The sequence below is a fragment of the Sciurus carolinensis genome, chromosome 4, assembly GCF_902686445.1.
Source record: "Sciurus carolinensis chromosome 4, mSciCar1.2, whole genome shotgun sequence".
NCBI classification, from domain to species: Eukaryota; Metazoa; Chordata; class Mammalia; order Rodentia; family Sciuridae; genus Sciurus; species Sciurus carolinensis.
In genome coordinates, this window is record NC_062216.1 from 98,794,482 (window position 1) to 98,821,633 (window position 27,152).

Consider the following 27,152-nt stretch of genomic DNA (forward strand, 5'->3'; position numbering starts at 1 on the left):
AAATAATTAATGACCAATACATCTTTTATTAAATTACCATTCATCTTGATTAACAGAATATTGAATAAATACAGAAGTTTTAATGAGAAAAAATCTTACCTAAAAGGGTAACACTGAGTAACATATTGGAAACAGCACTTTGGTTATCTCTGTTTCCTATGAAAAACATAAATTCATTTTCTTTGAAATAATAGGTCCTTACAGCAGGTTCAGATGAATCATATCCTGAGCCATGTCACTGAGTAACTATTAAATTCTGTGTCATGGAATTTTTTTTTTTGAAAATGTTAGAGTTTACTGTCCATAAAGTTAAAATACAAAGGAGTATTTTTGATTTTTATATCTCAATATCTCTATATCTGTAGGCTTAAAGATCTTTGCTCACCTATTATTTAATTATTTGGATTCCTACTTTATTATACTTCTAGTTCTTTTGACTCATTTCTCCTTGACAGCATTACACTTTAGCCTACAGATTATAAAGGTTAAGAGCAATTAGAGTACCACAGAGCAAAGGGAGCTGCTACAAGAACAAGATGAAAAAGAAACAGATCTCTATGTTTTCTTTAAATTTAGTCTAAGAGGTTGAATAACTTCCTTCGATTCTTATCAACCCCAGTTTTCTTTTAAATTACCAGGTAATTAAGTTACCTGGTTATAGTCACAACTTATGTGGCTTAAAAAAAAAAAAAAAAAAAAAGACCAACTCTGTTCTGTGAAAATGTACATTTTTAAATAATAGCAAGCAGCCTTTTTGAAAAGGAAAAGAAATTGCCACTTGTTCACTGTTGAGATTTTTGTGTCCCTTTATTTGTCTTTGGCTCCTTTGGTCACTCATTCTGAAATAAGTTACCTTTTCTTTTATGGATAGTAAAAGTTGAAATAGGACAGGAAGTTCACTTTTTCATTTTTTAAGTAAGTAATCATTGAATGAAAACTTTAAGAGATTGGTAGCTCTTTACTGAGGCTGCAAAACATTAAAATAATAAACATTATAGGAGAATAAACACAGCCTAAGTGTTAATTAAATATCACAACCAAATAGGTCCAAATATATTTGCTGCAATATAAAACCTGAGTCAGTATTGATCAGTTGTGATCTCCCTGCAGTAACTAGAACGTGCACGCACTCCTCAAAACTGCACAAGAAAGTGAGTGCTTGGCTCTGCATTCCCACCTCCAACCTGGCTCTAGTCCTCATATTTGTTGTTGAACTGTGAATGCATTAATATGGTGATCTTTACACATAAAGTCCAGAAACACAGGGGATGGCCTGGCAAAGAAAATTAAAACTGCCAAGCAAATTATTATTAGAAAACCAGTGAGAAAAACGAATCAACTCCTCAGTTTTGTGAAAAGAATATGTACTCCACAAACTTTCGTATTCTTTTCCTATTCATTCAACTCATTCCCCTGATTGGTTGTTGATGAATCAGGTAAAAACAACAACAAAACCCAAATAGCTAAAAAGAACATCAGCATGTTATGCTAATGAATCAACACTTGACCTTTTTCCTAGACTCATATTTTGGTAAATCCCTGAATAAGTCCCTGAAATTAGGTAGTCAATATGTATGTAAAATACAACTTCATAATGTGTCAATACTGTCACTAAAATTTATCCTGCACAAATTAGTGGAGGATATTTCTCACATAAAATTTTATTTCACATACTGAAATGAAAAGTATTTCATCTTTAGTCACAAGCTGAAAGAAGATAAGTTATACATGTATGGATATGGAAGATGGGGTTTGTTGTCCTAAATGTGGTAGGATTACATTTTCACAACCCTAGCTCTCTTTTTTCTCAATCTGTGGGTCAGCTTTCCTCAGGTATGACATGAAAGTAGAGTTGTGAATTTCTTTCCCTTAGTCCCTTCCACAGGGTTAACAAAGTACCCTGACATTTTGAGTTTATTCTTAACCCTAGGGAAAAAAGCTTTTAATTAAAAAAAAAATTACTTTAAAAACTCATTTAAATCTACAATCCTCATATTAAAGTCTCCTGATTAGCTGATAGTTTGCATTTTTTTTTTCATCATAAGCATTGGCTTTTTCTCCTTAGGAAACAAAGAAAAGCACAAGCTTTCCACGATGAAGAAGTCCTTAAAATGTGTTTTTGGGTGAAAATATATATCATACAAAGGAAATGTGACTGCTAATTTACTAAAGGCTGTAAGTATGTCTTTTAACAAAACAACTGTCTCCAAAAATGCCAGTATATTAAAAGTACACCTTCCATTCCACAATTTCTATTTCAAAGTAAAAGAGTTTCAAAATATAGGTGTCATCTTCAGTCATTTCACCTATAACAAGTGGTTCTTTTAGGCCTGATAAGGTAACCAAGTAGTTTGATATAGGTTTTTTTCTATTTCGTTCAATGAAAAAATGCTAACTAGGAATTCTTGTCTTTTTTGTTTGTTAGGGTGGCACAGGCATTTTTGAAAAATTTTAGGCAGAACTGTGTTTTCCTTTAAAATGTAAATGTGAAAAATATTTACAGCTTAATTGACCATAATTCCATCTTATGAGAGAAACCAGCAAATAAAATTTCAAGGCTTTTAAAATTTTGATTTTTAATATTTATATAGGGTATTTTATGAAAATAAATTTTCTCATCCTGATGAATTTGGTTTTTGTATTCCAAGCATAAGTTTTCTTGTATTTATTTTTAACCTCCTATTTTGGATAAACTTGAAATATACATTATGTGTACTGTACATCTCAAAAATGAGGTTAGGATGATTCAGTACCTCCAAGTGGGACCTAGAAATCAGACAATAAAACATTGACCTGATTGAAGGAAAGCTCTGTCCTGTAAAAATATTTGCATAGTTTTTTTCATGTAGTGGCCTGATCCTTGATCCTTGTGAAGGTAAATGCCTTTCATGAAAGGACTGGAGGTCTGGGCCTTTAGAGTTAATTTTTTGTTTTATTAAATGTTGAAGTTAAATTATATGGTATTTTTCTATAATTTGTTGAAAAATAGTCATGCTTTCTTTAAGAAAATACCCAGTTCCAATGTTGAGCTTCTGATTAGGTTTAAGAGTCACCATTACTGTGTATAATCTAAATGACAATGAGCACAGACAGTTTTGTTATACCTTTGGTGTCTTTTTGTGTGATCTATCAGAAATACTGGATCTACATGATAGCTTCATGTCACACAAAAAAATACATGTCACAGTACTTGAGAACCTTACAAATGCTTAAAAAATGAACTGATTCTATTCACTTAGGAATACCAGTGCTACAGTTGAGATTAAGATTATTAGAATTTTAAAAGTATCAGTTCAACAGTGCAACAGATGTTTGAACTAATGTGACAGTAAGACAGTATAAAATGGTAGCCAAAATGGCACAACTTCCATTTTCCAGCTACTAAATATCATTTCTTGAATTTATATTCAAAATGATTCTTTAAATTTACAGCTTTATCTATATGTTTTAAAGAACAAGCTTGAGCTACAAAGTTTTGAGTTTGGCAGAGCCAAACTTCAGCAAGTAATTTGCTGAGAATGACAGAAAAAACTATTATCTAATAAGTAATACTAATTTGAATGTGCAAGAACTTAATGCTGTGTACATTAAGTTTAAAATGTCCATTTAAAAGTTATCTGGAATCATATGCACAACTAGAAATGAACACAGTTGTAACAAAATCAAAACCATACTTATGAGACATATGCTACTTTATACAACAGCAAAATGAACCATATTTAATTTTAGATACATGTGGATTCGTTTTTAAAAATTTATTTCTTTGCCTATGCAAAGAATTACAACATATTAAAACACTTTCTGTGCTAATAGGCATATGACATAAAGGATAAAATGCCTTATGTAACTAAGGACTATTGGTTTTCAAGTAAAATGTGTTAAGATGTCCAAAGTTAAAAAACAGAAAAGAAGTAAATGAAAAAATTACACATCAAGTTTGTTCATTAACATGGATATATCTTAAATGAGGAAATCAAACCTTCCACTTTTTTTCTGATCCAATAAGCATATGATCCTAGGTCCTTATCATAAAGGTCTTATTTTGGAGGCATTACGGTGTGGAAGGTGGTTTGGGAGAAGAACAGGATCCTTGACTATCAAAACTGGTTGCCCGGCCAGGTAGCTGAAAGACAATAATTTTATTTGACCTCATGCAGAAAAAAATACAATGGGTAATTGATGCTCCCTTGTAATAGGAAATGTTCATCCATGATATATGAGTCTCTGAAGAGAAGCTATAGTTCTGTCCTTCAGAACTTAACCTTTTCAGGTAGAATGAGGGGACACAAACATTTCATAGGGATGTACACAGAGCATGGGACCCAAAGCAGCATTGTACAGCAACTATTTGTGACTGCAGAATAATTTCATGTTTTATGACAAGCTTTTAGTTCTTTTTATAAAATAACGATTTACTATAGTGACAGTAATTGCTGTGTAAGACCAATAAGAGGTTCCAGACACAAAAAAGCCTGTGTTACACTAGCTCTAAGGCAGGAGGTGATTTTTATGGGGGCAGTTAGAGAGGAGAAGCACTGCACTAGGTAGGTGGGAGCACCTAGTGAGGAGGAATAACTTCTCATGATTTTTAAATATTTATGTGTACTTAAAAAGTTTTATTACAATGAACCTTTTGACTATCAAAGTAGAATTAACTATAGTTTCTAAATGATGCTGTAGTCTCTGTCCCACCAACTTACACAGCTCTTGAATAACTGTTCATCTCTTGAATTTATCCCTTCTCTGGCAAGAACCCATATAATTACACACTAAATTTTCCCACAATGCCAAATCCAGCCGGTTCTTTATGGTCTCTAGTCTGCATATTCTGTTTGACCCAGGAGTGTTGGAGTAAGGGTTGGAATAAAGGAGCTATTTGTTGGAGAAAGTACATGTACATAATCTTGTTCTGATTACTTGATTATCCCAAATACATGGGTTCTTTTTTCTTATGCCTATATTATGTTCTTGAATATCCCGAAAAGTGTTCATGTGTTCTCAAACACAAACACATACCTATTCCATAGCTCCTGTTCATCAGATACATGTACACTAAAGAGTCATCAATAATTGATATGCCTCAGGTTAAATAGCACCTTCCTCATATTAATTAAAATTCATAATCATATCATCTCATTTTTTCCTTGCATCATCCCTGTGAAGCCTGGAGGGGTTAGTGACCCAAGGTTAGAGGGCTGGAAGAACAAAGACCAGAACCCACATCTCTGTCAGTGTGAATCCCTGCACAACAGAGCCTTGCTCTCTTTTCTAGATTCTTAGAACTGATGTTCACTGTTCAAACTTAAAAAAAAAAAAACAAACAAACAAAAAAAACAAGATTAGAAGCAGGGAATGGACAGTAATTCTTCAATAATCAGGACAGATTTTAGATAGTACCTACAACTGAAAGAAATATAACCTAAGACAAGCTATTCAGGGAACATATCTGAAACACTCCAGTTGGAAAACTGCATATGTCTGGGTATCTACCTCTCTTTCTCTCTGTGCCTTTGTCTTTTATTATTTACATTAAGTTATGAAGTCAGGTAAAGACTCGAAACATTCATATATATAAACATATCTGTAAGGACAGTTCTCCTCCATTGTCTGAGCATGCAGTGTTTATCCAATTTGCCCTACAGTGTTTCAAGTAACACAGCCCAGGTCACATTTTTGTGATTCAACTGAGATTAGAACCTGGTCCCACTGATATATTTAATCAATAACATTGCACAGCCTCTCCTTTCTTTAACTCAGTACCTAGGGTGAAAAGAAGAAGCAGAATCTTACCCATGGGGAGATGACACATGTATCATTAATATACTAGTGGCTATTATGACTATTATTTTAATCGAAATACAGAAATCCTTCATATATTACATATCCTTTCTTGAACTTGCATTACCACTCAATCTGGTCCTATAAATTATTTACTTTATAACTCTTCAGGAGGCTCAGTAATTTTCTCTGGGCAAAAAAGAAAGCCAGTCCACCTAGCAACACTCATTTTATCAAGGAGACTGACAACTGTTTCATGGCTAGAAATACTGATAGAAAACTGGTTAATATAACTATTAATAGTTCTCATAAGAGCTAGCATTGTACTATACTCTGTACTAAGCACTTCATACTCAGTATTTATTTAGTTTCACTGAGTTGACTACCATTACAGCATCATAGAAAAAACTCGAGGTTCAAGTCACTTGTCCCAAGTTCCACAATAAGTAGTCAAACATCAAAGCCAGTCATGAAACTCAGGTACGCTTGTGCCTCAGTATTTTTAAAGTCTGTGAGCTCTTCCTGACTAGAGCTGGGGGAGATGTTCCTTACACACATGACAGTACCTCTATTTAAGGATTCTTAAATGGAAGGGGACTTTGGGAAAGGTAGCTCTTTTCACCAAAATACAGTTTCCACTTAGTAATAGACATACTAGATTGCTCCACTGCTCACTGATGTGAGTTTTAAGGCTGTAAGAAAATGGCAGACTTGCAGTGCTTATGGGCTTATTGACTATCAAGCCCAGAAAGTCTAGTGGTTTCTATAATCCCACAAGGCACACAAAATTTTGAATACTAAATGTTAGAGACTGTGAAAAAAAAAGTAAGAGGAATCTTTTTTAAAAGGTGAATACGTTAAAATGTCACATAAAGGTTAGCAGATAAATAATATTTAAACTGAAGAGATAACAAGGAGAGTAGAGGTCAGGTGATTGCAAACTTACCTCTAACAAGGGATGCCAATGTGTTATTGGTTTTCGGTGATAGGCCAGCATTTCATTCCAGTGGTCTCGCCCAAGACCCTCAGCGTCCAGTCCTGTTCTACACACTCCTATGACCTCGTTGTGTCCCACCCTATGATTTGTGGAATATTATATTTTCATTTACAACTTTCAAAGACAAATGGAATCTCACACATCTTAAATGAGTTGTAAACATAACAATAACTAGATACTGTCATTTTGCAGATTACAGTCATCCCCCTTGTCTGCGGTTTCACTTTCCATTATTTTACTTATCCATGGACAACCATGACCTGAAAACACTGGATGGAAAATTCCAGAAATAATAAGTTTTAAATAACTTTTAAAATAGTACCTTGTTATAATTGCTCTATTTTTTACTACTAGTTGCTATCAATCTCTTACACTTTGCCTAATTTATAAATTAAACTATCATTGGTGTGTATGTGTAGGAAAAATATAGTATATATAATATGTATCAGGTTCAGTACTACCCTTGGTTTCAGCAATCTGTGGAATATACTGGAAAATATTCCTCAGAGATAACAGGGACTACTCTATATCACTTCTAATCAAATGAAAAATCTTAAGGAAACAAAAAATAACTAAATAAATTAAATGGTATCGGTATTAAAGGAAATGAATTTTGATAAGAAGCACACACAAATTATTTTCGAGTTCTGCAATTTGAGCACATTTCACAGTAATAACAATAGTGTGACTGGAAATGCCACTAGGTCCTTACCTGTGTGAAACATTGCTTTTTTAGAAGTAGTCCTATTAAGTTTAAGTGATGTAAATCAAATCCTGTTCTTTTTACAAGGCTTACTGTCTTATAATGACATTTAGATTTTACACCAGGTTCACAATATTCACTTTCTTGCATAAAAGACCTTATTTAATTGACTGAATGATATATCAGTGTATATTATTGCTTGTACTACAGTTAAACAGAGCAGGGTTTTATGTTCAGTTCCATTGCATTTGATTTGTTTTTGCATAACAGTATACTAGACAACATTCCTATTTTCTATTCATGCCTTGCTTTCACAGGAACAAATAAAAAATAATATTTAACATGATTTTGAAAGCTTATTATGTACCAGACAGTGTTCTAAGTAATTTAAATGTTCTGACCTACTTAACCCCACCCCATAACTACAAATAACATTATTATCTTATTTTACAGATAAATAAACTAAAGGCCCAGAAGTTTGGGACTTGGCATGAGCTTACACACTTTGTAGGAAGCAGAGGCAGGAGCCGAGTTCCAGGCATTTGATTCAAGAGCACATGTGGTGAGTTTCTTCTTGAGAAAATAAAGTAATTTAAGAGGTCTTCCATAGGGTTATTTTCACAGACATCTCTGAAGAGACTTTTGAGATGGTTTTAAAATATTGCATTACTCTCTTCCTGTCACTAATGGAGATCTGTATATTTAGTGTGATTTCCTTCACATTGATATCTCTCAATATGAAATTTCCCAAACAAGCATATCTCAGAAATAATTTTGTATTTTCCCATTTATATCCTATAAGGATCATTTCCTTAAAGTTGCAGTTGATGAATATTCAGTTGTACCTACCTGTACTCATTGCTGTGAGAAGTCAGTGGGGGTAACTGATAAAGCAAAATGGGGCTGGCTGCTGATGAAAATTTGAAATTTGAATTAATTCCAATTTCTAAGTTATTACAGTTTTTTCCTTTGATACAGATTTAAATAGATGGTACAATCATACAATTTTTCAATACTGTTTTTGGTAGCTCTGAGCCAGAGGATGACACATTAATTTACCTACTTATATTTAAGGTATTTGTGGTGTCCTCTTTACCACCATTCTCAGGATACTCTAAAATGAACATTCTTTTTGTGTCTTCGTGTATGTTCTATATCACTGTATCATCTTTAATGCACAATAAATGTATCAAGGCTTATAAATCAATGTATTTATGTGCTGAAAATTTTGTAGGTTAAATTGTACAGCATTCTTTTCCAAAAATCTTATTAAAAGCAAAATAACCCAAAGAGAGAGAAATGGGCCCTTCGTGGAACAAGAGTTCAGAGCAAGGTTTGTCAACTGAGAAAGACTTCCTGGGCACTGACATGAGCTGGGCTATAAAGCATGGTTGGAACAAGGTACACAGAATGAGGGACATTTCAGACTAAGGGAAGAGTGGAAGGATGAAGGCTGGAGTCGCAGCAGAAGATCCTTCAGATCCTGATGAGTCTGCAGTTTATTTTGTGAAGGACATGACATGTGCAAGCTGGGGGAGCTGTCAATGAAGTGATGTTTTAAATAGAGGTGAACACACCAAACTTGTCTCCCAATGGCCAGTAGTCACTTTCCATGGTTCATAGTTCATGCTGAAGTTTCACAAATGAGCAAACTGAATCCCACAGGGATGATGTAATGGGCCCTTTCACATTGCTAGTTAAGATCTAGCCTTGGTGAGCATGATGATACATTCTAGCCCTATTGGTAACACAAGCTATTGATTGGAATCTTTGTTATACTGTAGAATGACTTTACAATAGTGTTCTCTATAAAGTGGTCCCATTCACTTTCTAGCCTCCGGTGAACTTTAAGGCTGACTTCTTTAGGGAAGAAAAGCCCCCTAAACGATCATGTAGGAAACAAGGAATTCCAAATGAATAATTTTTCCCTTCTTCAATGTAAATTAAAATCGTCATAGCAGAAAATAACCTGTAAAACTGAATTCGGCCAGCATTGCACTAGTCGTGGCTGCTCTTTATTGAGTGGAAGGTTCACGTACCTATCATAATCCATGACTGCAATGGAGAGGCTGACCTGGTCCACGTTCTCTGGAGGGATGTCAAAAATAATGGCCTCATTGTACACAGGGTTTAGAGTGTTTTTCTTTGTAGTTGTTTTTCTCTTTTTCAGTCTTCGACCCTCACACATCAATGATACTTTGACATACGGATCTAGGCATAGGAAGGTAGTTTTATTAAAATGAAACTATTCATATCAAGCAAGAATAAAACTGTAATTCCTTTTTCTTAAATAAGAAAAGTGGTATGTCAAGCCTTTTACTAGTTTTAAGATCAAATGACTTATTTGGGAGCAATAGATTCTCTAAGATTTTTTATTTTAACTGTAAGCAATTTATAATGAATAAACTAAAGTGAATTTATTTGACCTCACTATTTTTAATACACGAGAGAAAACCCAGAAGTTTATCAAGAACTAGTTCAGAACTATAATGTGTCTTTTGACCACTGCTCTTTGAGGGCACATATTATTAGAAGTGATTTATAGGGAATGTAAACCAAACAAATAAGAATAATAGAATTTAGCTTTCTTTACCTCAGAATGATTTAGAATAAAAAAAAAAAAAAAACTAAAACCTGTGAAAGACTTAGCAACATTGTATCTGGGTAATTATATGAAATTATGATTAGTAGAAACTAGAAAGGAAAAACTATATTGGAATTTTGATCAATGACTAGTTAAGGTAGTAAAATTAGAAGGGTGGTTTTAATCATAGTATTGGTGCTTGATGAACTTGGATTGAAGAAATGATCACTACAGATGATTTAGTAGATATACCATGGTATATAATGAAAAGTCAGTTTTTACGGTGGTCACAGCAAGGCTCCAATATGACATTGTTTATATGGCATCTATTTGAAAGAAGAAATTTTAGTTGACTATATTGTTATGGGCCTAAGGGATCAAATACTTGTAAGCTAGTTTTTCCACAGCTAACTTTATCCCTATTCTCTTACCCTTACCATTTTAGATTTTAAAAAAAAACCCTGTTATATGATTATAGAAAGTTATACATTTTACAGCATGTTCTAGAAGCCTCATGGCTTAGGGAGCAGTGTTGGTGTTGGGGTGAGGATGCTGGGCAGGTAAAGCAATCATAGCTGCTCTCTCTTGCTTTCTGGCTTACCTTCCAGTGGTAATGCCATCATTTCTTTTTCTCTATTTCTAGAGTAATAAATTTTATTTCCTTAGAATAAGACAAAATGATAGCAATATGAATTTACTGAGCAGGATGTGCTTTTTAAACTCTAGAGAAATGTATCAGAATATTGTAAAAACATTTCTCTCAGGAACAAAAAGTTATTCTTTTGTTGGCAATAGTGTACATAAATGACAAGGTAACAGGGCAGTGTTAATCTGTTTCCCACTTATTTTTAATTTTTTCAAAAAACAGGAAGTATGTTCCCAGGAAGAAGTTCACTTCTGTGATACACTCTGTGTATGAGCCTCCAGGCCTATTAACAATGGGAGTGAGGCATAGTTTATCCTTTGCTACCCCCACTGTGCCTTTGCCTGCATTTCTCCCCTTCTGACAAGGATAATTTACTGGCTCCTTAGTTGATTCACAGCCTGTTGTGAGGATTAATGAGGTGGTGCTCTCCAAGTACAGGCTCTCTGATGAAAAGCTTCATATAAATAAAAAGTAATCTTGCACTTAATTATAACTTTAATGTTGTTTGCTCATCTCAAAATTTGATCTCTTTTGATACATGGTAAAAAGAGTAGAATAAATAATAATTTGCAGAGTACACTGTTTATCTTAAGTTCTTCACTATTTACTGACCAAGAGTTTTTCACCCAAATAAATGTGGAATATACTTGCTTTTCCACCTTTATCTACACACAATGTTTTGCAAATTAAAAAGAAAATGAATAGGTAATTCATGTTCAAAAATCAAGATGTTATTGAGGGATGCCGCACTGTCACAATCCCATCTGTCCCTGTCCTTTTTCATACTTTATTGTTTGTGTACCAATCCATTATTTTTATGCAAATATTGGCAACATGAATTTATGTTCTAACTTCTCCATCCTTGCACAGAAGTGAACATAATTCCATATTTATTTTTGTGCCTTGTGTACCCTGGAGCCTTTCCTACACCGGAACTTGGAGTTACATTATACTTTGTGTAATGTGAATTTAGCTTGTTTTTGTTCTGGAGAACCACAAAGTTATCCTCTCTAATGTCATCCTTTATTAAATTGCCACTGTGATTTCTTATTTCTGTTTAATTCATTGAATGTTTACTGACATTCCCATTCATCCTTTACCATTTTTTTCCACAGATCTGCACCAATGTTCACGTATTATGTTAGATATTATCCCCCAGAGCTGCAGTGATTTAGGTGAAGGATAAAAGTGCATTATGTGGCTTTGCCTGTTTATCAAAGTTAGCACAAGAGACTTTTTCCCCTCAAGAATTTCTTTAAGAACTTCAGGCAGCATTAACTTATTTTATTATTTCTTGCAGTCCCTACAGATGCCCAAAATTTGGTTGGAAAAGTGGCAAGAAGGCAAATGCAAATGATGGTCACAGAATGTGGTTGTTCTCTGAAGAGCAGATGAGGGCAATAAGTTCAATCAAACATGTCTGTGTATGGTATTCTAGTTGAAACTGGGGGAGTAAATTGTAAATTATGTATTTTTGAGATAGAACAAAATCAGTAGAGAAGGAAATGAAAACAAGAACTCAAGTTCAAAGTCAATCTACTTGAAAATAACTTTTAAAGATTCATAATGATACTGTATATAAAAAAGCTTTTAGGATATTTTAATTTGTAACTTTCTACTTTTTTTGTACCCCATTACAGACAAATAATTCAATAGCCATATATAATTTTAGATATGTGACATATTTAATTTGGGCTGTGCCTTGGTCTGCTGGTCAACTGTGAACATACCTGATGAGCCAGTGATATCCATTGCCTTCAGATTTCTGCACTTGATGACTGTCAATGTCATACGACCAGCGGTGGGCAAATAACAAAGGGAAAACATGATTTCACCCAGGTCTATACTTTCCTAGGAAGGCAATCAGCAACATTAACAACTTCAAACACCAAATAATGACAACAAAATGAAGTGGAAAATGTTGAGTGAAAATTGCTTAGCCCATATATATATATAGGGCTATGGGGGCATAATGGTTTTAATCCAATATTGGAATGTTGTTTTAAATACTTTTAATGAGCTACAGAGTAACACTGTAAGAAAATAGTTTTGAATGGAACTGAAAGAAAAAAAGAGATATTTCCATTTGTACTTACAACAAGAATCTCAATCTTAACACAGTTAAAACTAGACTGCTGATTCTGCCCACTCCCACTCAGCTTCCCAGACTGGTCCCTTTGTTGGTCTTTCCAACATTACAATTACAATTTGTCTGGAGGCTGAAGTCAAAAATCCATCAGTCACTGTCAATCTTCTCTTTCCCTCAAGCCTATATCTAACCCATAGGTGGGTCTTGTCTACATTATTTACAAACTATATCATACATCAGTGACTTTCTTTTCAGCTGTATTACAACCATTCAAACCTCACTATCACCTCTTGCTAGGATTAGTTTACTAGCCTCTGAGATTGATCTTCCATTCCATAGGTTCATCTTTACACAGTAGTCAAAGTGATAGTATGAAATGCAAATCAAATTATGTCACTGTACTGCTTAAGACTATCTAAGAGTTCACTACTGTATCAGAATAAAATTCAGACTCCTCACCCTGGCACATAAGTGGAATAACTGTAAGTCCTGGTATGCCTGGGAAATTCCTGCTTCACTCTGTATCCGGGTGTAATTATTAAGAGCATCCATTGCCACTTTTATATGTGACTGTTCAGACAATACTCTACAAGATCTGACACAAAAGACCCATGTCATCTGAAGTCTACCTTTCTCTACAGCTTCCTCTCTTGTCTCCCTCCACCACCACCAGCTCTGGTACAGATACATTTTTTCTGTTACTCTTACTGAATGAAGTTTGTTACTGCTTTTGGGCTTTTGCATTTTCTTGTTCCTTTGACTGGTCCTTTGCTTCTCTCATGTAATCGTGTCTGACTTCTCATCAGATGAGTCTGCTCTAACAGCCCTTCTTATCCATTCTAAGGCATCACTCCTTCCCATCCCATTCCACTCCACTCTCAGATCCTTCACATGTTTTCATAATGTTATCATTGACTGAAATCATCTTTAAAGGTCATAGTTTGCTTCCCTGACTTCCATACATAACATCTAGGACAGCAGGATTCCTAGTTGTCTTATTTTCTATACCTTCCCCAAAGACATAGCTGGTTCTCAGTACCCATGTTTTTCAGGAATGAAATTAATCACTCTGAATAATAAAGCAAAATTGTCTACAGTACTCTGATGCAGATTGTTATGCTGTCCTTACTGCATTGATGGTGGACAAAAGAAAAAGAATGTGAATAGTGAACAATTGTGGATGCCTTGTGAAGAGTTATATACAGAATTCAATCAAATCATTGCTGGTGAGACACCTTGAAGTAGGTTTAACATTTATCAGACTTAGATTTACAGCTCAGGTTCTGACTTACATACTTTACATTTCTTTATTCATGGTCCAGAAATAGTCTTGTAATTAAGAGCATGACTTCAACTGTAGTTAAATTTGGGTTTGATCCCAGTTTTCTTTCTTAATTATGAGATCCTGGGAAATTTATTAAACCTTTGAATCTCTGAAATGCCACTTTCAAATTGAGGCTAGTACCCACTTCACAAGGTTTGTAAGCATTCAGTGAGATAATGTAAATAACACACAAGGCATTTCACACAGTGTCTGGCATATGGGATCCCTGGGATATTGTTTTGTTCTGCTGTATTACTAGCATGTAACAGGTGCTCAGCAGGTACTGGGTGCGTGAAAAAAAAAAGTGGGAGCACTTATTATCTTTCAAAAAAATTAGTAAAAATAAGTATTCTGAACTAGAAGTACATATATCTAACTGGGACTCCTCTGGATTGTCACAGACCAAAGATAGGGAATAAGGTCCCACAGAAGAAGCCTTGGGAAGAATAGGAGGAACACAGCCTCCTACCAGTAAGGAGACTCATTCTTTATGCTACCTAAAGATAATTGAGCATTATTTGCCAGGGACAGTGGCAGCTGCTGTGGATATCAGGATGAACACAGCATTATTCTGCCTGGAAGGTCTCTTTTAAGAAGGAAGAGAGTAGGCTGGAAAGAGCTAATTTATTTCAGAATCCCATTTTATCTAATGATTCTCTCCTTGTTTCTCTGTTTCTTCTCCTAAATGTTTCTTTAGGTTCAGCCTAAGGGCTGAAGCTTCCTGCCTGACAGGTGACCCTCTTCCCTCATTACGCATTTCTCCTTTCAGTTACTATCAATAAGCACAGGAATATTTTGCTGCTGTCTGATCAAATTAAGAGATGTCTCTTTGAATGGAGGGCATGATACTAAGTTCTACCAAGAAATATGGTGCAGGTGATGGGGGAGAGTCAAGAAAAAAGGAGTCATGATCTCAGGCATGAAAAGCTTGGAATCCAAAGGGAAATGTACCACACAAAAAGAGGGAAAAAGGTACACAAAGAGAGTCATCTTAAAGGGATTGACATATAACTTTCACATGTCTGACTGATACAGTGTTACTTTTGCAAGTTAAAAAATCTGGGAAAATAATTTTTGTATTCCTCTAGATGTAGTACATGCTTATTGACTAGAATGAACAATTTTTACCATGTTCCAATTCTCAAAGATCCTTTCTATGTATTCAAGTGAACACAATATTGACCATTTGTTATTGACAGATACTATAAAGAAGTGAGACTGAGGAATTGGCCAAAGCACTAACACAAATAAACAGAAAGCTGTAATTAAAGGGCATCTTAAAGGGCCTTATACCTAATGAAGCAGTAAGAACTCACTTATATATTCAAACTCCATGTAGATAAGAGTTTTCAGAAAACTGGAATGAACTGGATGGTAAAAACTGATACATGGTATGCATGCATAATAACTGCACAAAAATTGAATTCTTCATTAAACTAAATTTTTCTTTCAGGAAGCATGAATGTGAATGAACAATTGCCTATGTACTAAAAAGGGCAGATTACACTCTAAGGTAAATACCAATATTCTTAAACTTTAAAAAAATGGAAGCCATCTAAGAGATAATTATGAGAGAATGAACTTAATGAAGTGAAGGGCTACATGACCTTAAAAAATGATTCCGTAACAGATATAAGTCAGAACTTGAGACTTCGGCTGCTGTGTTCCAAACTGTAGTGTGCACTCATCTCAGGGCCTACCTCTGAGCTGTCCCTGGATTGACAGTCCAGCTACAGGGAGCAGGGAGCTTTACTTGCTGCCTCTTATCTGTTAGCCACCAGTACTGTGGTTTATAAAACTATACTCAGTCCCAATAATCTGAACTCCTTTCTGCCCAATAAAGAACCCAGAAATAAGGCAAAAGTCTTCTGAACACACATCATAAATATTAGAAAATTATACAGTAAAGTTTTTTATGTAAGGAGTAATAACACCCATTTACTGCTATTTTAGACAAAATTCTAAAAAGAATGTTTACTTGCTATAGCAATCTACAGAAGGTCAACACTCAGACATGAAATATAGAGATGAGGAAATTAATAAAACAATAAATGATAGCTATAAAACACAATATAAATAAAAACTATCTAGAATTATTTTGTATTGAGGAACTAATGCTAATAAAACCTTAGTAAACTTAAACTCACATTTTATTACGAACTTGAACAGAAATTAATACTAAAATGATGACCTTGAGTAATTAAGAAGATATGTCCTATATGTTAAGTAGGTAGAAAGAAGAGCACACCATTTTCCTAGATTATTTTTATCCAACATTTTTTAACTGTTTAAAGTAAAATTTCAGCTTAAAAGGCTTGAGTTTCTAAAAATTTTATTTCTTTATACCTGTACTTCATTACATAATTGTGACAGATTTTATGCCAAAATTTTTTTGCAAAAATGTGGGGTGTCACAATTATACTATTACGTGATTTTTTAAAATTGTGCTGGTATTACTTTGAAAATCATTTATTACTAAACTATCTTTGGTGAAAGATTACAATGCATGGAATACACACTAATATACATTAATATGGTGGCAATGGTTTTGCAATGAAATATGACAATCTTAATTTCTCCAATATTACATAATCATGAATTTCTCAGAGGAGCCTTTGATAAACTCTCACATCTTTGGGCAAATTACTATTTAAATGGATGTACTGTTCCATAACATTTCTTTCTGGTAAGAAAGAGCCCATCCTCATGGGTACTTACTTGGTTGAACATTTATCATGACAATCTTCTGAGTCTATATTTGGTGAGGGGCTTCTTCTTCTTCTTCTTCTTTTTTTTAAAAATAGTAATATGTTTGCAGTGCTGGGGATTTAACCCAGGGCCTTGTGGTTTCAAGGCAAGCACTTTACCAACTGAGCTATATCCCCAGCCCAGGTAAGGGGTTTCTGAAGAAAGGCTAAGATGAGGCTGGGCTGGGGCTGCACACACAGTTGGTTTCTTCATCCCAGCTCCACCAACATAGAGCTGAGTAGATAAGGGTCATTTTCTGATGATTAATTATAGTCAACCTTACAGTCACAGATACATTTTTCCCATGTATTCTTTCTCCAAAATAAAACTAATATTCACTGGAAAGGTAAATTGATATGCAAACGTCTGCACTACCCACCCTATTTCAGGACTAACTGAACTGATAGTAAAGTCAAGCTGTAGTAACTGAAGAGATGGAGAGGAGACCAATTAAAGTCTTGATAACTAGAGAGCAATAACCAAGAGAAACTTTCCTAGAGGGAGATAATCATTGCATTGCTGATTAAAGAATGAAAGAGATGACATTTCACAGAGAATAAGAGGAATAATGTTGCATGTGAGTACTGTGAAAAATACTCTGAAATAAGAATCAGCAGTATCTTGAAAATTATGGAGTTGGTGACGTGTTTCATGGCTTCTGTGGGTGACAGGTGCCATGAAGGAGTGGGAGCTTGGCAGAGTGGAAAGAGCACAGGTACCTAGGTAAGAAAATGATAGAGCTAAATCATTAATCTTCCATGTACTAGTTCCTGACCTCCCTGAACTTAAGTTTAATTGCAAGTAAAATGAGGATAATAACATTATCTTGAGAAGTAGGTATTAAGCAAGTAAAGAGCCTGGTATAAATAGACATTCAAAAACAACAATGGTAATGAAAATAATATATGAAAATCATTTATTTATCTTGAGCAGGCTACATTAGGATGAAAAAAGGAGAAAGGCTAATGAAGTGAAAGAGGTATAGGAAGTATTGACTGAGGAAAGATTGAATTCAGGGATATGTTGGGAATTAAGAATCATGACGACTCATTGAAAAAGAACTTTAAACAATTGGTCACTATGGTGAACACAATTGTCACATTCACTTAGCATCCTAAATGCAGTCTGCCTTCTACATTTCCTCCAGGGTATGAAAATATATGGTTTTCTTGACACCACTAACAGTGAGATATGTTACTAGATCAGATGAGCTTCTTCAGCAAGTTACTATTCCTTCATCCACCTGCTCATAAAATGATGCTAGAGCAAAATGTAGACTCATAGAGGTTCTACTGGATTCAAACTACTCTTAATGTTTTATATCGCCTTTACCCACATATCTTATTCACCTGAGAAAATCATGCAATTTAACCTTGAGCTATCTGTTTAACCTCACTTGACTTCAATGTCCTTGGTATAAGATGAGGTTGTTCAATGAGATTTATTTCAATTCTAGTTCTAATATTTTGTAACTGTAATAAGCACTGGTGAAAAATGAGGACTAAATAAATTTAGTTCGGGCATGTTCAAGATCGTCTAGACAGGCCCTTTCAGATGTATTTGCTGTAGTGCTGCAGAGACTCATAGAAAACACAACAAAAGATCAACTGGTGCTAAGAGCTCCATTTCAAGGTGAGGAACAAGCAGTCACAAAACCCAGCTGTCACTTCAATATCCAGAAAATGTACTAGATGAGGAAGATATAATTTTCAAGGCAGTGAATGTCAGGATTGGTGTAGTTGAGGATTCATGAGGAAAGACCAGCAGGTTAATGGATGTGCAATGTCATTTATATTGTCCTTGGCTCAGCTAAAAATCTCAGTGGGATTCATTGATATGTATGTACTGGATGCACAGGTCTTAAAATATAAAGTCCCCTCTTTGGTATGACATATATAGCCCCTAACAATTAGGTTCCCTGTTTTTTTTAATGAATTTCTTATTACACTCTCACAACCCCAAAATTCTGAATTCCAGCTGTTATCTAAAGCCTTTTCAATCTATAAACATATTTGCTCATTAGCAAGTTCATGTTTATAGAGATCATCCAAAGTGTCAGGCATTCTTCTAATCATCTATGGAACACTGATGACCCTATACTTTTTCTCCTCACAGGTCTTGTGGTAATTTTCAACAAATTACTTAACCTCTCAGAACATAACACAATTAATTAGGGGACAAGTTGGAATAAAAACACAGGTCTACATAATTTTAAATTATGTTTGCTTTTGTTTGTATGTTTTTTGATCCAGTGTTGAAAATGCTTTTTCTTGGGTCTAATTACAGGAATTATGAGGAAAGGTACCTGATTTTTCCAGTGAGAATATAGGCCTCAGAGGTTATGGACAAATAATCTGACCTTGCAGAACTAGGAAAGGCAAAGGGAACTAAAAGCGGAGAGCAGCATCCACTGAGGCTGCTAGGTAAAGACTGGAGTAGCTGACAATGAAGAGAATAACAGGAAGCACTGGCTCTGGCAATGTCAGAGTATGCTCTGAATGGCAACAGTGTCCTTATTCTAAGTGTCCCTTCCTCAGGAATACTGAACCATATCACCTCTGATATTTTCTGTAGTCAGGATGAGTTTCATTTTCCTTGCTAATAAAAATTACCTGGAGGGGTCATGGTTAGATTTAAAAGAGATAATATGCAACAATAAGGTATGTTACAGGCCCAGTTTGTAACCTTATACATAATAGATGATGAAATAAAATGTCTCTTTTTATTCACTTGTAATTTTTCTGGGGTCAATGACTAGCATAAGAGTGATGCTTAATAAAGAGCTTATTGATTGAATAAATGAGTGAATAAATCATAAAAGCATCAAGCCAGGTCATGACTACAGTTATAGCAGAGGAATCTATGACTTGAAGGGGTTAACACTACTCAGTAGCCAGACAGCAAGTGAGCAAAGATACTCTTTTGTGTGTTGTTCTCTTTGTGAGTAAAGCCCCTACAGTCCCTGGGACGAAGTTCACATATGATGGTCTGGAGAATATAATAAACTACTAGACATAGCAATTTTGAACCATTTAAAGACACATGTGTGGTTTGGGGAGAATTATTAGAGAATGCTAATATATTAGTCTTATTGAATCTTATTTCTCTATGGATCTCTCTAGAGAGCGTTGTTTGCGCTTTTGTTGGCTATAATTCTACAGTGAATTGAAACTTCAGAATCAACAACTGTATCCTTAAAGTCTACAAATTGTTTTTTTTTTTTTTTTTTTCTTTGTGCATCTGGCCATTTCCTCTTAACTAGCCAGCTCAAATAGTCTGGTGACACTAGATGGCAAATGAGAAGGAGGAGGAAGCTGTCAATTAGGAAGTGTAATTAACATTATCACCCTTCTCAGTCTCTAGCCCACTGCGCCCCTTTTCTTTCAAACAATCACAATTTTCAAATAGCATTTCCTCCCTGCCTTTCCTCTTTCTTCAAGGGATTCTAATTAAACTAGGTTTCATTACATTCACTTGGAATGGGGGGAAAGATGGGAAAAGGAGGCCTATTCCACAAAACCTAGTTAGATTTTTACATATTTCCCTTATTGAGTCTTTCCTGCTATTGCCAATGGAAGGCTGAGAAAATGCTCACCAGATGTCCTTTAGCAGGACCTCCTTGACTTCTGCATGAAGGAGGGAATGCATTTTTTATTAAGCACATAATCTTTAGTTTTTTTTCCTTTCATAAATTTTTAAAAATTTAAATAATTATATTATTTATGCTTATTTATGGTCAACAATACGTAGTGGGAAACATAGTAAAACAGTTACTATGGGGAAATAAGTGCATCATCGTAAGCATTTTTGCTTGGTTGTGGCACAAATCCAGGTAAAGTCCTTAGCCTAAGTCAGGGCAAAAGCAGGGCAGAGAACTTGGCAGCGTTCAAGGTGGGGTAATCACAAAGCCCACTGGGTATTGCATGATTAATGGTCACAACTCAGAGCTACTATTGCCAGGGATGCTATTTAAGAGTACCCATGTTTCTGCTCAGTGGAAACTCATTTTCAGTTTCCCATCCAAGTGGGAAATAACTCTGCCAAGATTGTTTAGCTTTGACCCAACACAGCCATATATGTTAGCTACCAGCAGCCATGAAGTGCTCATGTTAGAGAAACAAAACTGGAAACTTGAAACAACTTTTCCTTGATTTAACCAATCAAGTCTCACTACCTGTGTAATAAGGATGCTGAAGCAAAGAGGAAATAACCCAACACAGATACTGGGACAAGAGTATTTGTAAAATAAAAAGATACATATTTAATAAGAACTATTTCTTCATAACACTGGTTGAGAGATTTCATAAGATTCTTGGTGAAAGGAATTGGAGACTTATTCTTAAATTTTAATCATCATTTATAGATAGGGGTGTAGTAACTCATGCAATAAAATATAAACAGCTTCCTTCAAGCATCTTTGTGAAATTATTTAAATAATTTACAAAACATTTTTTGTAAAATACTTTCAAATACCTTGACAAAATTCCTAACTAAAGGAATCCCTCTAAATATTCCTGTAAGTAGACATCTGGACTGGATAAACTTGGTTTCACTATTTTAGCATCTATTTCAAATTGATTTATATGATTCCAGACCTACTTCTCAAAGTTTATTTTCCACATAGTAGTAGTCAGAGATTTTACTGATTCTAAGTGAGGCTAAAGCTCCTCTCTAAACAAAACCCAACAATGGTTTTACATGTCAGAGTAAAACCTGAAGCTAGATGAGCTTACCTAGAACTCACTCTCTCTGACTCTGATTCATTGTGAAAGGGTAGCCAATGTAGGCTGCTTAAGAACAGCTACCAATATATTTTGGTGATAATATTTGAGATTGCTTAAAATGCAAGATGACTATTTGTCCCTAAATTCATTGCACTTACATCATTTCCAGATTTAATTCCTATATTGTTTTACTTGTCAAGATTATAATTGCCAGGTAGCTTCCCATTATCCCTGTGACTAACTTGCTATAACTACAGGTAGAGGCAGGGTAGTTTATGCAACAATTCTGTTTGCCTAAAATGTGTGGCATTAATGATGAATTGAGTTTAACACTGGTGGCACAAATTTAAATTTTAGATTTGTATAAACTTTGATTATTTGTTTTGTAAAACAGAACACTATAATCATATTACAGAAAACCTCCATTTAAACTGTTAATAAAAAACTAACAGAAGCACTATGGACTATTTTATAGCCAATTGCAACCTTTCCCAGGAAATTTAAGGATGGTCAAAATAATCTCAGCAGACAATGAAACCTTGTTCTATAAATGTACATAGTGTGATCTAACATTAAAAATAATGTAACAAACTATGGTGATTTATAAACTATTAAATATTCATGATTTAGAATTCTTTTTCACAGTCTGCCTGAATTGGGCAGGTGTTAGACCAGTAAGAGTCATGCTTTGAGAACCCTCATAGGCTTGTGATAGTCTATGATAGAGTCTATTATTTTAAGGTTTATTTAAATATAATACATTTTTATACTGTAACAGAGATGCTTCCTGTCAATTCTTTCAAGATGACTCAAAGGCCTTAAAGATAGGTTCTTGTAACTTTTGTCATTTGAGTTAATTGATACTCAATTAATTGTTATTCCATGAGCACATGTGTAATCCATGGCACTCCAGGGTTAGGTTTACTAGAAAAAAAAACATATCAAAAAACTAGGACTTCTCAGAGAGGAGCACATGTTGGGTGGGCCAGCTGTCCCCACCTGCAGACCTGTGGCCACAGTACTGCCTGCTACACCTCAGGAGATGCAGTGAGACAGCCCCTAACCAAAAATGTCCATTCCGGCTACCCTGACTTCTGTCACACCTTTTCCTTATAATGGGATGGAAGTTTGCCACACTTTAAAATGTTATTAGCTAACACATTATTCCATAGGAAAAACTTTTTTTTAATGATGAAATGCAAAAAAAATCCATACCTATGCAAATATATATATATATATGTATATACTTGCATATGTATTTTAATATATGAAGGGGGGAATTATTCTGATCCTGTGATAGATCCAGTATTATTGGGGGTAGAATTAAAAATATATTGGATACCTAAGAAAAAGAATTTAAAACATTTTAAAACACTTAAAGAAACTTTAGTAATGTGTAATGAAATACATTACTTCAAAGCTCAGAAGAACATTTAGTACTCTGAATAGTTGGTGCAATAAGCATAATTCCTTATATTTGTCATGCCAAGACCTGCTCTTACAAACAATTCTTGACAGATGCTAAGTTAGAAAATAATAGATTCAAACATTTTATACCTATAAACTAGGTGGATGTGGTGTGCACACAAACCTTGCTTTCTTGTGAGAATTTTTAGTTGTCTAAAGTTGGTGTGAAAAAATGCTTACTGAATAGATGAGTAAATAAATCCATAAATATGCAAAATGAAGTTGATTCTGTTGAAAAAAGGGAAATCTTTTCCTCATCTGCTTATACTTTCAATGACTTCCTGAGTATGGATGGAAAAACTACATTTAAGTATTCAAAATACTTTAGTCTCTACAGTGATTGAATTTTTCAAGAGCTAATTAAACAGTTGAACAATATGGTTCATAATAGAAAAATACATAAAGCAGTAAATTGCAAGTCATTCCTTTTATATATTCCTTCCTCCAGTTTCTACCACTTTTGTCAGTTTATTATTTAATTATTGTGTGTTTTTACATAGATATGTTTTTTGTACATATAACTGAATATGGAGTTCACTTTCTGGTCACAGAAATAGTGACATTGGGTACACACTGCTCTTCCTTGTGATATTTCCTTATGTTGGGGATATTACCATGTTGGTATAGAGGTGATTGGCTTGCTGTATTTGTGATATGTAGTAAGATGATCCCTAACATGAAACTTAATTTTTTACACCTAAATTAATATTTTACACAAAAGAAACACCTCTGTTTCTGAGGACCAGTTTGGGATATAGAAGCTGATGATTTAAAACATTTTAAAACTCTACTACCAATCTCCTAGAAAATTACAATAATTTTAGACTTCATTTGCAGAGTACCTACCTCTGAACCTGATTTTATGAATAGAACATGCCTCAAAAAAATGTGTTATTATACAGAAATGTGTTACTGCATCTTTAATACTTAGAGTATGCCAGAGTAGGCACTCAGTCAATATTTGTTAAAAGAATCAAATAAATAATAAGATGGAAGAGTCAAAAAAATAATCTAACAACTAATTACAATTTGCATCAGTAGAATTCTAGAAGCTGTCATGTTTTTAAAAACTGTGAAAAGCAATGCTCACTATATTTTCCCTGTAGGAATTCAAGCAATAAAGTGAAATATTAATGTGAAATCAAAAGAATTCCAAAGTGTCTTTTAAAACATGATCCGGTTTCAAAATTCCTTTGTTATTTCCTAATCAATATTACAATGGAGACCATGAAATTAAAACCAACAGCTGAATATGTGCTGATGTAATACAGTATTAAAGTGGCAAGATAAATATTTAAATCACCTTATCTACATAATTCATAATAATAGCCTGACCAACCAAATACTGACTGCAATTATCAAAACACTGATCAGGGGAAAAATACAAAAGGAACTATATTTTTTAAAATATATTTTTAGTTCTAAAATGACACAATATTTTATTTTATTTATTTTATTTATTTATTTTTTGCCAAGGATCAAACCCAGTGCCTCACACATGCAAGGCAAGCACTCTACCACTGAGCTACAGCCCCAGCCCAAAAGAAATTATTTTTAATTGGAAAAATTATTCTTTCTTTTTTTTTTAAAGTAATCCCTGTTTCTATTCAAAACTTCAAGATTTAAAGTTTATTAATTTTGATAAAATTTTTTGAAAAGATGGTAAATACATAGACTACCTAGAAAGAAGTTAAAGGATCCCATTTTAAAACTAAAAAACCAAAGACTATTTAGCAATCTAACAAGCCAGTTCTCTAGTTCTACTTCTGTAATTCTATCCTAGACAAATAGTCTTAAATAAAAAACAGATATGAAAAACTATAATTTTTAGTATAACAAAATTTAGGCCTGATTTAAATGTCTGACAATAAAAGAATTGATCATATATTTACACATGCATTAAAAAAATACAACATGAAAGAAAATTATGCTGAAAAACTTAAACAGTGTGATTTAATTATGTTAATGTATACACAGCAAAAAATTAGAAAGAAATATGTCAAAACATATAATTGGTAGTATTGTTGATTATCTTAATTTTATGCTATGTATTTTGGCTGCTATCAAAATTTTCAATAACATAACTGATATTACTTTATAATAAGAAAAGGCATTTCATAATGAAAAAGAAATATTCTAATGTGACCACTTCTTGATCTTTCTGCATTTCATGTACTGTAATCGCATATATTCCGTGAAGGCTTCAGAAGTAATGGACTTTTTAAAAAAAATTTTTTTTAGTAGTTGAAGGATTTTTATTTTATTTTATTTATTTTTATGTGGTGCTGAGGTGGAACCCAGTGCCTCACAAATTCTAGACTAGGCAAGTCTCTACCACTGAGTCAAAGCCCCAGCCACTAATGGACTGTTTTTGATCAAACCAAATAGCATCATAGTACATTTTTGGTTTGATCTGAGTCACACAAAATTACAAGAAATAATGAAAGTCAATATTAACCATGAGGAAACTGGGTGCTGGTGGTAAGTTGCATATAAATATTTTATAAGAGAAAAGGCTTGCTAATTTTGGTAATTTATAAAGGCTAAATTACTTTTTTACACAATAACTAATTTTATCTATTTTGTGTTAGATACCCAAATGATGATGATGATGATGATGATGATGATGATGACAACATAAACAAATCCTACCTTTGCAGGTTCTTATGATCTAAATTTTATAATGCTGTAGAATTCATTCTAATAATCTAGGTAATAATTCATCTCCTATATCACTGTAGGCCAAATAAAAAATATATAATGGTGGAATTACTACTTACTGTGGTAGCACAATGAATATCTTTCCAGACTGTGGCTTCCCTGGAGAGATCAGAGACTTCAAACAAGTTATCAAGAATCACTTCTCCAATCATGTCATGTCTAGAAAATCTGTCAAAATCATATACACTGAAGTGGAGTTTTCGGTTGCTTAGTTGATCATATGCTACTGGAAATTGAAAAGTTTCATCAAACAGAGGATTTAAAGTTTTTCTGTGTACACGGGTCTGGAATTTCTTTTTCCTATCTGGAAGAAGATACATCTTCACATAAGGGTCAGATGTTCCTGTGAAGTCTTTAGCAGGAAGATCTAGGGCTTTGATAATTTTAACAACTAGAAGTTCATTTTCATAATCATACTGGAGGGTAAAGTTAAGTTTCCCACAGGTTTTGACATCTTCTTTTCTGTTGCCCTCGGAGTCAACTGACTTCTGTTTGTACAGCTCTGGTTTTATCCTCCCAATGCTGGTGGTTGTTTCTCCTCTTTGTAAAACAGGTTCAGTGCCCATGCTGTAATCAACACTGGACACCTGCATTTGCCTTGGTAGGTGTCTCCTGAAGGAATTGTGGCTGTACACACACAAAAATCATTTAGGCAGCTCAAATGAATGACCATGTTGTCAAGTGGCACATAAAGCCTCCCCACACCCAGGATAATGAAAAGATATCTATATTGGTATAGATAGACACACACACATGGACACACATACATGCACAGATACTTTTGAAAAGTGATACATGCAATATTCAAGAAGACTCCTCAAATTCTAGAAATACCTGAAATTCACAGATATACATTTTATGAGCCTTGGAATTTGGTACTTTCAATAATAAGCACATAAAGAAATGTGATTACCAACAAAATTCAATATTGCACAAAAATATGCTGTCAATCATCTGGGTATATCTAGGTGTATACATGATAGAGTATTCATATAGCTGTTTTCTTTCCATGTGGATATTTGGGTCTCATGAATTTCATGTTTTAGTTGTTACAGTATTAAAATAAAAACAAATTCACGTGTTCTTGTATGTTATTCCTATTATTTAAAATAAATACTTGTATATTTACTTTTACAAAGAATATAAAGTTGTGACAGCCAAAATTTTCTTTTTTTCAACATGGAGTGGGCTTCAGAAGCTCTAAGGACACAGTAAAAGTAAAATTTCAGAATCTGGAGCCAAAACAAGTTTCTAAAATTCCAAATGAATTTCCTTAATCCCTATTATTCTTCTGGTCAAAATTTACAGATTATTAAATATGTAAGCTTACTAATGTCCTATAAATGCAATTTGCATTAAGATCTGTTTCTC

General features: G+C 34.1%; 1 protein-coding gene across 1 annotated transcript in view; it reads right to left on the bottom strand.

Moving 5' to 3' along the window:
- Positions 1-3,993: 3,993 nt before the first annotated feature.
- Positions 3,994-27,152, bottom strand: part of Syt10 (synaptotagmin 10) — a 51,424-nt gene continuing 28,265 nt past the window's right edge. The window contains exons 3-7 of the mRNA XM_047550792.1: positions 25,841-26,408; positions 12,439-12,559; positions 9,518-9,689; positions 6,725-6,854; positions 3,994-4,123 (exon numbers count right to left, since the gene is read on the bottom strand). Of these exons, the coding sequence (XP_047406748.1) occupies positions 4,052-4,123; positions 6,725-6,854; positions 9,518-9,689; positions 12,439-12,559; positions 25,841-26,408 (1,063 nt within the window). The 3' untranslated portion in view covers positions 3,994-4,051. The remainder of the gene's footprint in view (positions 4,124-6,724; positions 6,855-9,517; positions 9,690-12,438; positions 12,560-25,840; positions 26,409-27,152) is intronic.